This window comes from Coffea eugenioides, chromosome 8 (assembly GCF_003713205.1).
Source record: "Coffea eugenioides isolate CCC68of chromosome 8, Ceug_1.0, whole genome shotgun sequence".
Lineage (NCBI taxonomy): Eukaryota > Viridiplantae > Streptophyta > Magnoliopsida > Gentianales > Rubiaceae > Coffea > Coffea eugenioides.
The window spans coordinates 38,709,180-38,722,129 of NC_040042.1; the positions used below are offsets into that span (position 1 = coordinate 38,709,180).

At 33.6% G+C, this 12,950-nt stretch overlaps 1 protein-coding gene across 1 annotated transcript; it reads left to right on the top strand.

Moving 5' to 3' along the window:
- The first annotated feature begins 8,987 nt into the window (after positions 1-8,987).
- Positions 8,988-11,669, top strand: LOC113779138 (tRNA-splicing endonuclease subunit Sen2-1-like). Its single transcript, XM_027324598.1, has 2 exons — positions 8,988-9,259; positions 10,235-11,669. Exon 2 carries the CDS (start codon positions 10,258-10,260, stop codon positions 10,984-10,986), a length of 729 nt encoding a protein of 242 aa, XP_027180399.1. The 5' UTR covers positions 8,988-9,259; positions 10,235-10,257; the 3' UTR covers positions 10,987-11,669.
- Positions 11,670-12,950: the final 1,281 nt, after the last annotated feature.

Here is a 12,950-nt window from a genome sequence, read left to right on the forward strand (position 1 = left end):
TTATATCTTATTGTATGTCCAACTCATTTTGTTACCATCGACTTATATACTTATCAATGATGTATATATATAGAAACACAGATAGAAAATGATTTAAAAAATAAATTTTTAAAATTTGACAGTGACGAGGTGTGCCACATATTAGATAAAAATTTAAACATGTCTACTGCACGTAACAAAGTTTGTAGCAATAGACAAAAACAAAGTTAATTAAAAAGTTTAATGTGTCCAAAGATTAGAATTGAGGTTTGCAATATGCAAAAGGGTAATAATTAGGCGTACAAAGTGAGGTTTAACTTGCTCACTAATAGATGTATGGGTGGGTGTGTACGCACAAAAACTATGTTAATCTTCTTAACACTATTAATACTTAGACATAAATGGGATAGATATGAAACTTTGGGGCTCAATGTGTCCAAAATTGATTTTTTTTGGTTCAAAAAAAAGTTTGGATACATTCAACTCCAGTCACTACCATGAGTCAAGGCATGCCACAAGATCATAGGTCACTTATAAGTATTCTTGCACATAACTAACCAACATAACCCTCATATTGGTAGTTGAATTCAAATACATGACCTTCTTTGAGAAAATAGTTCATTCTTACCAATTAATCCAATTTAGTTTTGACCAAAATTGAAATTAACAGTACGTGCCAACAAAAAAGAGTTATAGCATATTGACAACATTGCTATAAACTATTCATGTGTTTTCACATAATTGGTCAGATGTAACATCTATTCTATATATAAAGCGGGAGGAAGGTAGCGCAGTTGGCGAGTCGAGCAGCTCACAAGTAACTCGCGAACAGCTCGGTCAAATGCTCGAGTTGAACTTCGTTTGATCGAATTTGAGCTCGAACTCAAGTAGCTCAATGCCTATATCAAGTCGATTTTGAGCCTCTATCTGTGCTACTCGAGTGCTCATCAAGTAACTTGATTATTGATATATTATTTATATTATATTTTTATTTTAAGTATGAAATGACTAATAAGGGTTTATGTTTTATGTAATTTATCATAAGTGTCGTCTACTCAATAAAATTCATAAATGGAAAAAATGTAATATTGTAAAGACTAGAAAAGAAACAAGGATTTTAGATAATTTATCATAAATTTTCGATCCTTTTTTTTCGAGTTTTATTTCGAACCCTTGAGCTTGTTAAGGCTTGAGACTAAACGAGTCGAGCTCGATTTTGAAAATGCATATTGTTGAGTTGAGTCGAGTTACACAAATTTCTGCTTGCTTGAGCCGAGCTCGAGTAGGCTTGTATAGTATCGAGTTTGAACTCGAGTATAACACTATTTAAACTTGACTCGACTCGACTCGTTGTCACCTTTAGAGGAAGGGGGTTGATATAAATTCTTTTGTCACTTTTTAAATTTTCAATTTTATCCTCACAAAAAATAATTTCTTCCTTAATTATCTAATTATATATAACCAACATGATTTTCACCATATATAACTACCTAAAAACATATTACCAACGTGACTACCAACAGCATAACTACCAAGATAGTTAATAATTTAGTAGAGAAAATTTTATAAAAATTAATTTATTCTTAAACTGCACGCATGTGTGTGTCCTTGGCACTAGTGTATGCCAAACTCTTAATAAAGGGTGATGACTACTCTGATAGGGCTAGGACCAATGCGCTATAACAATTTCATAGACGGTTCTCTCGCAAAATTAAAGGGGACAGTTAGATTATTAAACTGCACCTTGCGTATCTTCATTCATACAGTTGTTACAATGGATACGAAGAGAAATTTTGGGTTAGTTTTTCAATTTTATTCTTTTCTTTGATGTGAACTCTCGAAGCTCTCAAAGTACTGTTACCGAGCCAAATTGAATTTTATGACCATACTGGCCCGCAATAATAAACAATCTGTTATATAATGTTTGCCCGATAATGCAAGTTCATGTTTATTTGCAAAATGAAGTTTAAGATAACAAAAAAATATTGAGATATGAGAAGATGGTCCTACTTTCCACTAATTAATGACATATACTACCCACCTTCACACCTACTTTGGAGGTTACTCAAACTGATAGAAACTTAGAGTATTTCTTCTGATGTGTAATCTGAATTCTTTCTGTTTTTTTGGGTGTAATCTGAATTCTTGTTCGGTCATAAAAAAGATTTTGCATTTGTTAGCTACTACGAAATGTGGTAGCTGTTTTTCCCTTAGACCGAGAGAGTCATGTATAAAAAAGGAGAACGCTCGTTAAAAATGAAACACTGACATTTATAGTTGATTTGACATAATAGAAAGAAATATTAATTTCATAGGTTCTTTAAAAGATGTAAAACAAAATTATCACTTCAACGTTAGTATTGAATATTTTCCCTACAGTACAAAACAGATAAATAAAGCAACCATTAATGAGGTAGTTTGCTGGTTTACATGCAAATCATATTATGCGTTGTCTCTTAATTAATCTGCTGAGAATTGACGATGACTTCATCAAATTTGGGCCACTTTCTTTTTTAACAATAACAGTCCAGATTAATTATGTGTTGGGGTGATGTTGATTGTAACAAATTGACAATTTGAACACCATGGCTTGCTACAGCATGGTATTTTAAAACCAGAGTTGAGGAAGACCAAAAGGGTCCCTGTTTTCTTTGTTTGGATGGTAGGTTAATTATTTTTCTGAGTATCTTTCCAAAGTTATTATTGCAGTGGTTTTCTCTGGATAAATGTACATTGTTTGTTGGAAGAAAATTGTTGAAACCTGTTTTGAAGTTTTTGATAACAAGTCCATGCAGATGGTCTGTTTCGTTTTAGTTAGGTCTCCATGTTTATAAATAATGTCAATTTAATACATGAATTAAGTATAAAGGTTTTATGCATTGAATTATTAGTTAACAAGATAGGAAGTAGATTGACAACGTCTGAAAATCTATAGACTGGTTTTCTAGTTATATTTCACTTATGTATTTATTTTCTTGTAGAACAAAAAAAAAAATTCTTGGATTTTCTTGCAGAATCTTACACAAAATTAAGAAGAAAATTCTTCTTGTCTTCTCACGACATACAAGCTAGATGAACTTCATCCCAATCCAAAAACTAGTAAAATTTCCATATACTTGGTATTTTTTTTTCCCTTCCCATTTCACCAAAAACGACAACGATAATCTTTATTTCCAGAATACAAGAATTTAGTACAGTGTTGTACTAAAATGCTAACTTATATACCTAACCTTACACTTCTATAGACCTTAAGGTTAAGTGTATAATGAATGCTGTGGAAGTTCTGCTGTTTACATCAAAGGCTACACCAGTGGATTGAGTATACGAGACTTGCTGATGAATACAAATCAAACAAAGGTTTATTCTTCTAGTGACCAAAATCCCTGTTGAAAAATTTAAGACAAGTTTGAGTCTTTTGACCTATTTTCTCCCAAATTAAAACAAAGAAAGGGCTTGCACCTAATTATGGTAAAATCACCATCATTAATTCCAGGAAATATATCAGGGTTTTACTCTAATTGTAGTTTAAGTTTTAGTCAACAACGAAAACTATTATCTTATGGAAAGGGGATGGTAGTACTGAAGATTGAACCCTCCATTTCTTTATATTACTGCAACAATTTTCATTATTCTCTGTTACAATTACACAGAGAAATCCGCAGTTGAAATAAACTATTCATTGCCAATTATAATATTTTGTCATGTTCCCTAAAGAAGGGTGAACCTCCCTGCCGATAAAAGCCATCTTCCCTGGCCATCCAGTAGCATACGTTACCGTAAAACTTACGTCCACAGGCAACAGCTATGAATCTATTGAAAACATCAAAACCCATGGTTTTCTCTCCCCACCAAAAGAAACAATAGTATTTTAGGGTTCCTTGAAGATCCATCCGAAGATGCCAACTATATTCTTCTCCTACACGAAGAAAATGTTCGCCAAGATCATCACCTTTGCTCGATTGGCAATGAGTCTTCAAGGGGATATCGTTGTTGGGAAGGCCACTGGCCACATATATGTCATATGATTCATAAGCAGCAAATACATGTATTTTTTCAACAAGGAAAAGTGATATGATGAGGATTGAGTAAAGTCTTTTGATGGTTGTATAGTCCATCTTGCCTTTTCTTGTTTCAAATTATGATATCTTCTAGCAATCTTATAGGAGTTAGTGAGCTGCATATAATGGGAGAAAAATAACAAAAAAAAAAAAAACATTAATTGAAAGCATGACTTGCACTTTTGAAACGTTTTCAGTCAGGTACACAATTTAATACAGACTTCATTGCAATAAGCCTACATGGATTGGGTGCTGTTAATGCCATAATCCATTTTTTTGGTTCCATAGTCATTTTGCATAAAATACCAAAATTACCCTTCTCAGGTCCAAATGCAATTTAGACTTAGAAGGGGAAATTTTATCATTTTAACATAAATTGCTGTGGAAATAAACTATGGACTGTTAGGCCTGTCAATCGGGCCTAATGAGCCAGACTTTGATAAGCTCAGGCTCAGCTCATTTAATTTGAAACATTTTCGGGTTTCGGGCTATGAGTTTGAGTTCATAAATATGAAGCTCATACTCAGCTCACATAATATTCGGGTTGTGAGTTTTAATCGGGTTTAGCTCAAACTCACTTATTACTCCTTAATTTTCTAATATAATTACTAAAACTATTAAGTTGTAAAACTAATTTAACATTTACAAGACTATAATATTAAAACTAAACATGAACAAATAATAGTTCTTAAAAAGTATATAAACCAAAATTTTTTCAACAATATTTATATTTAATTCGTTCAAAATGCATGAAAAATAGTAATAAAACATGCGATCATAACCCAAATCATCTTTAAAAGTTGAAACTTTTTTTATAATCTTGTGATTTAAATCCAAATATGCTTGATGATTTGTGTTTGTAGACCAAAAAGAAATCAACCAATATCATGCCAATACAAAAATTTACTCAACCAATAAGAAAAGTTAGAGATTTAGTTATGCATTATTAATATTGGTTCCCAAGAAAGCTCATGGAAGAGTCTTTAGATGTATTTTTGTACTTTGTAATTTATATATATATATTTAGTATTTAGTAATAATATATTTGGATATATAATTATACATAATATCAAAATATAAATATTATATATAGGTAATTAAAGGGTCGGGTCTATATCGGGTTTGAGCCTAATAAGGCCCAAGTTTGGCTCATATTTAATTCGGGCCTAATTTTTAGGCTCAAACTCTGACCAGCTCTCTAAATGGTAGGGCTCATCGGGCTTTTTGTCGGGCCAAACGAGCCAAACTCGGGCTGACCCAGCTCCATTGACAGTCCTATGGACTGTGGCATTATTATTTCCCACATGAAATTTTTTTTTTTTTTTTTTGTCTAGATCTGATATTGTTATTGCACAAATATCTCAGGTAAAGCGGATGAATGAAGTATTCATCAAGTTTCACAGTTCAACTCCAACAAGCTATTGATGTCAATTTAATCTTTCACTTATGAAAATTTGATCACCTAAATATGAGTTTCGGAGTGCAATTTTAGCACATAAATACATTTAGCTGTATTCTCCTAGAAGAGAGAAAATAAATACACAACATTTATCTGCAATTTGCCAAAGGGTCAGATTGTGATTGCTCAAGTTCTCAATTTAAGCAAAATCCAAAATTCTGGATGAAAAATGATTTGGGTGACATTCTTACAAATCAAAATTTCCTTCACTGCAATTTTCATTTTCGTTAGAACGCCAACTCTTTGCGAATAAAAAGCAAATAACTTTAGGCCTAGTTCGAAGCTGCCTTGTTTCATGGATGGACCGGGGCTCTCTGCCCAAGTAATTGGGCAGCAGAATATTGCCTAATAGGGCTCAAATTTCTTCAATTCAGCTACCCCCTGTGGATCTTTCCTTGTATAATTTAGCAATAGGGCAAATGGCAAAAATAGTTATTAAACTATTTCACAATTCTTGTTTTGGTTCTTAAATTTTTATTTGACTTTTTTTTTAATAGTATAAGTGAGAGGGTTCAAACCCGAAATCTCTCACTTACACTCCCTTTCTTCAAACCACCCAACCCATCCCTCCCCCTAATTATTTATTTAACTAAAGTAGATATTCATCTAATAAAAATTACTCCTACATTTTTTGGATAGTATTAGAGCAAATGATAAAAATAATTCTTATTATATAGTATTAGAATAAATGGCAAGAATAGTCATTAAACTGTTTAACATTTCTTTATTCTGATTATTATAATTTTTACTTGTGGTCATTCATCTAATTAGAACGTACTCTTACCTTTTTAAGGCTAATAAGTATAAATTTTTGTTAGATAAGTGATAAAAAGTTTGGTTTTTATCAATTGAGTGCCAACAAATGTACTTTTTATAAGTTGAATGATCACATTAGCTAAGTAAAAATTTTAGTAACTAAAACATAATATTCAATAAATGGGTACTAATTTATAAATTATCATAAATGAGTTTAAATAGGTTACACAATTATACCTATCCAAAAAAAAAGGGTAAGATGGCAAAACCACCAAACCCAAAATAAAGCAAACTTGAAATAAAAACTCTTCGGTTTAATTACATTTATCTCCCTTGTGGTTTGGCCAAATTATGAAACAATCCCTGAGATTTGAAAAAATTACAAACTTCCCCAGAGATTTGGAAATTGTATGGTATACAACTTGAAGTTTTTTTTTTTTTTTTTTTCCCTAAAGTGCTCCATTTGAGACAGTACTAGAAGATTTTCATTCTCGAACAAAAATATATTTGTAAAATGTTCTGTTTTATCGAGACATTTTCTTTTTTGTTTTAAATTCTTCCTGATCACCAAATCATCATTATCTAATGGAAAGGGGATGGTGCTGAAGCTTGAACCCTCCATTTCTTTACATTACCGTACCAATTTCCATTATTCTCTATTACAATTACATAGAGAAATCCAAAGTTGAAAACTATTTATTGCCAATTGTAATATTTTGTCATATTCCCTAAAGAAGGATGAAAACCATCTTCCCTGGCCATCCAATAACAAACGTTACCATAAAAGTCACCTCCACAGGCAATAGCTATGAATGTATTGAAAACATAAAAAATCATGCATGGTTTTCTCTCCCCACCAAAAGAAACAATAGTATTTTAGGCTTTCTCGAAGATCCATCCGAAGATGCCAACAATATTTCTCTCCTACATGAAGAAAACGGTCACCAAGATCATCACCTTTGTTCGATTGGCAACGAGTCTTCAAAGGGATATATCATTGTTAGGATGGCCACTGGCCACATATATATCATACGATTCAAGAACAGCAATTACATGCATTTTTTCAACAAGGGAAAGTGATATGGTGAGGATTGAGTAAAGTTTTGTCCCTCTTGCCTGCCCTTTCTTGTTTCAAATTGTGATATCTTCTAGCATTTTTGTAGGAGCTATTCAGCTGTATATAGACATTAATTGAAAGCATGACTTCTAGTTTTGAAAGGTTTACAGTTAGGTACACAATTTAATACAAACTTCATAGCAATATAATTTTGAAGCCTACATGAATTGGGAGCTATGAATGCCACAGCCCATTTTTTTTAGTTCTACGACCATTTTTGCACAAAATACCAAAATTACTCTTCTCAAGTCAAAATGCAATTTAGACTAAGGAGAGGCAATTTTGTCATTTTAATGCAAAATGCCGTGGAATTAAAATACGGGCTGTTGCAATTATCATTTGCCAGATGAATTTTGTCTAGGTCTGGTATTGTTATTGCACAAATATCCAAGGCAAAAAAAAATGAAGTATTTCACAGTTCAACTCCAACAAGATATTTACTCCAACTTAATCTTTTACTTATTAAAATTTGATTTTTGGTCACCTAAATTAAAAGTTTCAGAGCGCAATTTTAATACACAAATACATTTTGCTGTATTCTCCCAGAAGAGGAAAAAAAAATACGACTTTTATATGCAATTTGCCAAAGGGTCAAATTGTGATTGCGCAAGTTCTCAATTATAAAAAAACCCAAAATTCTGGATAAGAACTGTTCTTGCAAATATTTGGGTAACATTCTTATTATAAATCAAAATTTCCTTCATTGCAATCTTCACGTTTATTAGAACGCCAACTCAGCGTGAATGAAGGGCAAACAACATGAGGCCTAGCTCCAAGCTGCCCAAGTAATTGGGCCGCAGGATGTCATGTATCGGGCCCAAGTTACTTCAATTCAGCTGCCATACGTGCAGCTTTGCTTATATAATGTAACCATAGAGCAAATTGCAAAAATAGTCTCTTTTTTTTTTTTTTTTTGGTAAGTGGAAAGTTTTGAACCAAAACCTTCTACTTAGGTAAAGATAGTTAGTAAAATATTTAACATTTATTGTTTTGGTTATTAAACTTTTATTTAAATAAAATGGTTATTCATCTATATAAAATGTACTCCTACATATTTTTGTTTGGTATTAGAGCAAATGATAAAAATAATCCTTATTATATGGTCTTAGAATAAATGCCAAAAATAGTTATTAAACTATTTAATATTTCTTTATCTTGATTATTAAGCTTTTTACTTATGGTCATTCATCTAATTATAATGTACTCGTACATTTTGAAAGCCAATAAATATAAGTTTTTATTAGATGAGTGATAAAAAGTTTGTTTTTTTTAATCGATTGAACAACAAAAGATGCACTTTTAATGAGTTGAGCGATCACATTAGCTAAATAAAAAGTTTAGTAAATAAAACATAAAGTTCAATAAATGGGTACGAATTTATAAATTACCATAGATGACTTTAGATAAGTTACACAATAATTAATATGGAGAGGTACTTTTGTCCAAAAATATCAAATAACGGGATAAAGTGTTTATTTAATGAGTTTGGGAGGCAAAACATAATTAAAGGCAAAGTTCAGGGGGTATGGTGCATTTAGCCCTTGTACTAATCCAATGAACTGGGTAAGTTGGTAAAACCACCAAACCCAAAATAAAGCGAACGCGATTACACAAAATAAAAACTCCTTCCGTCCAAAAGCATAAAAACCATCTGTGGATTCTCTGGACGACAATTGCTCTCTAACCATTTCTCCGTCGTTGCGACCTCCGGCGACACTATTCTGCTGCACCGGCAGGGTATTGTCACCATCATCTTGTTAGTGCTTTGGGATTATTATGGATTCTTGAGAGAGGGGACATTGTTTTGCTATGATAATACTGTGCCTAGTCCTTGCTGGAAGCTGAACTTTCTGAAAGATCATCATTATTTCGGAAGTTGCAGTAATTCAGGTCCGAACTGGTGACTTGTTTATGTAGTTATCGATTAACTTGTTTATTATGTGGTGTGAAATGTGAAGTCTAATAATGCGTGCTATCTGTTTGTTGTTTTGCCTGAAGAAACTTTTGAAATCTGATGCCCCATTTGCTTGATGAAAATTTTCATTCTGGGTGTTATTAGCCTGTAGTTCTATATGTTGTTGTTTATTGGCATATTGAGGTTGAAGAAATTTAAATTGGATGGGCATCATTCTGTTGTTCTCTGTCTCGGCTTTCATATGAAAAACCCTTAAGTCCAACCAAAGTTGCTGTGCCACTAAGGATGAAATGATATGAACGTGCGTGTGAATGTGTGTATATAAAATTTTTTCTTCGCTTTAGTGCAGATTTTGAGCGCAACTTTGTTCTGCTCAATGTTGCTATTTTCATTGTTGTTCTATTGCGTGCATATAATAAATGTGGTTTTTGCAAACTCTTCAATTTTCTTATGTTTCTATATGTTTTCACTTTTTTAGATTTAGGGGAAAAATAACTATAGTGTCAAATTGGGCCCAGCATGAAGTTTTTAAGATTTTCTGAGTTTTGTTTGAAAATTTTGTTTCCCGAAAAAACAAAAAAAAAGGGGGGGGGGGGGGGGGTTTGATATTTATGGCTTATTCCACATATTCACCACTCGAAGATTTAGGTAAGTTAATGCTTTCGTTTATCATTTTTCTTGAATTAAATCATGGCAACGTTTTTCTCCTCCCTTTTTTTTGGGGGGTACTCAAAGCAGTGGATCTTTAAGGATATATATATTTTTGGGTGGAGTATTTGTTTGTTTTTAGTTCAGTTTATATTGTAATAATATGGGTTATTTTGTCATATTGGTAATTTCAAGGTTAAGGTTGCCTCATGATTTTTAACACTAGACGATCATTTAGTTTAAGTAGCAGTTTGGTGCAGAATTGTTGAAGTTACTACTAACAGCTTTCATGACTTCTGAAGGTGTTCTCCTGCTGAAGGATGTGATGGGGCCAAGATGGAAAGGAAAGGGAGCAGAAGCAAAAGCACTTGCTGATCCCATTTCCAATATAGTTTCTCAGCTTCAATCTTCTCTAGTTCAGTCAAGCTCTCAAGGTTTATTGATGAATTCCAGCGTACTCTTTGAAGCAGATGCCAAACAAACTGATCTACTTAATCGAGCTTGTTTTGGCCGCCCGGTAGTCACAGCTGAGAAGGATAAGCAGTGGTTCCAATTAGGTCTGGAGGAAGCTTTTTACCTCTTCTATGTCCTAAAATGCATCAAAATCGTCAACGAAAATAATTGTGAAATTGATAGTGAAGAGTTGTGGATGTACATGATGTCCAAAAAGGAAAATTTTCCGAATTTATTCAAAGCTTATTCTCATCTTCGGATGAAGAATTGGGTGGTTAGATCAGGATCACAGTATGGTGTGGACTTTGTTGCATACCGGCATCATCCATCTTTGGTGCATTCGGAGTATGCTGTGATTGTTTTGTCTGATAATAATGGTGAAACAAATGGGCGTTTGATGGTTTGGTCTGATTATCATTGCACACTTAGACTTTGTGGCAGTGTTGCAAAGACATTGTTGCTTCTTAATATTGATAAATGTGGAGAGAATGCAACATTGCCATCATGTTTAGAAAGTTACATTGTTGGAGAAAGGACAATCACTAGGTGGAGTCCACAACAATGCCGTGAGAACCAAACAATTGCAACTGGGGAATCTTGACACCAAGAATTTGCGGCAGCAGTTGTCAACAAGGATTAATGACAAATCAGACCATGGAATATTTTGATGATTTTTAATGCAGGCTTTGATGGTTTTAGAAGGGATTGTCCCTTCTGTACAATTTAGAAAGATTCAAGTTCCTCATCTTGCTTACTGGATTTTGGTGTTGGAAATGTAAGAACTGCAAAGAAGTCCAAAGAAATTTATTGTGTATGTCAAGTGATAGAAGAAGTGGAACTGGGAAAACAGGCTTGGTAGCAGCTGTATGAGATGGATATTGGACAACTGGCACCAGTGTGGTTGAGGTTAGCAGTGAAACTTCCAGCGTTGTGTTTTCAGTGTTAGAGGGCTGAGAAGAACAATCACAAGATGAATCCAGATCTTGCTGTGAGAATTGGATGGGATGATGATTACCCCAACCAAGGCATATACTTGAGTTTGCCCATGTTCTAGTAATTTTGAGAGGTTTCTGTAGAATGCAGAAGGTGCTGGCCTGATCAGGTGTAACGTGTTTTAAATTACATTTTGTAGTTCCTATTGATTGTTTAAGCTCGAAATGTAATTGATATCAAACGTTGAGTGTTCCTGTTACTCATCAGCTTCGATTGAACATTGTGTATCTATCATTTCCTTTGGCCCTCTGCCGCCCCATCAGTCTAATGAATATCTCATTTATTCTCTTCTGCTGCTATATGCTAAGTGCAGAAATGTCTGCAGGATATACTTTATCGAAAAGAATTAGATCTTAAAATACAGAATAATATATAATCGAGGGCTTTATACTGAGCATAATTATATTTGTTTTGCGCACAAACCAAAAGATGAACTAATTCATACTAATTCTGACATCAAAACTGAACTCAATGGAGCATAAGCTACCAATCATACATTTTTACCAAATCCGTTGGAGTTGGATTACTGTTATTGGCAAAATAGATGGTGTCTTCAGTCACTGACCAATAGCAAATGTTTCCTTGCCATTTGCCTCCACAAGCTTCAGCCAAGTGAGAATTGAATACATCGAAAGTTATGACTTTCGTATTCCACCAAAAATGACAGAGATATCTAGGCGTCTCCCACACAATAAAGAAATGCCAACTGAAATTTTCTTTTGGTTGAAGTGTACGAGAACCAACATCAGAGTCTAAAGATTGGCAGTGGATCTTCAAGGGAGGAGAATTGATCGGAAAATTATTCACTATATAAACGCCATATCCCTCAAAAATAGCAAGAACTTGTGTACCCTGAATCAGGAAAAGAGAGGAAAGAAGCAAGGAGAAAAGAATTTTGATAGAACCGTTGCTCATATTGTCTATTTGAGTTTAGTTCGAAGTTATTGAGTTGCAAGATATTTAGCATTAGCCCATGTTCTTTATATAAGTTAGTTACCATAAAAGAAATATAAGTAATTTGGCGACATGTATGAGAAACGCGTACTTAGCTGTAAAAGCTCCCTCAATTAGGCAAATCATTTATTGCAGTATCTGGCTAGAACATAATCTGGAAAACTTTTAACGGTTGGGGTCAATTAGAAATTGGCAAAACATGTTAAGTACTGTGCTATAACGTAGGAATGGCAACGGGACAGAGGTGGCCATTAGTCCCCCGGCCCCGCCCCGCTTCCCCCCAGGGGGGGCAACCGCCCCCCCTCCAATTGTTAAAAAAAAAAATTTCTAAGTAAAAATTTTTTTATTATATTGTTTTGCCCCCCCAAAATATTGATAAAAAAATTCACTTTGCCCCCCTCTCAAGAATCCAAAAAATAATATTTGAAAGTTATTTAGGCTTGGTCCAAATAACAGAGACTCGCCCCCCCTAATTGCAATTCCTAGCTCCGCCACTGCTTCCCCCGTAGGTCTGATAAAAGTTTTTCCTATAATTGTATCGTAGCCAAATTTTAGTTAAGAATCAAGAACTTAAAATATCAACACATCACGAAATTATTATTCACTGTAATTTCATAA

Coding starts and splice junctions, on each gene's coding strand:
- LOC113779138 (XM_027324598.1), top strand. CDS start 10,258: ATGGGGCCAAGATGGAAAGGAAAGGGAGCAGAAGCAAAAGCACTTGCT.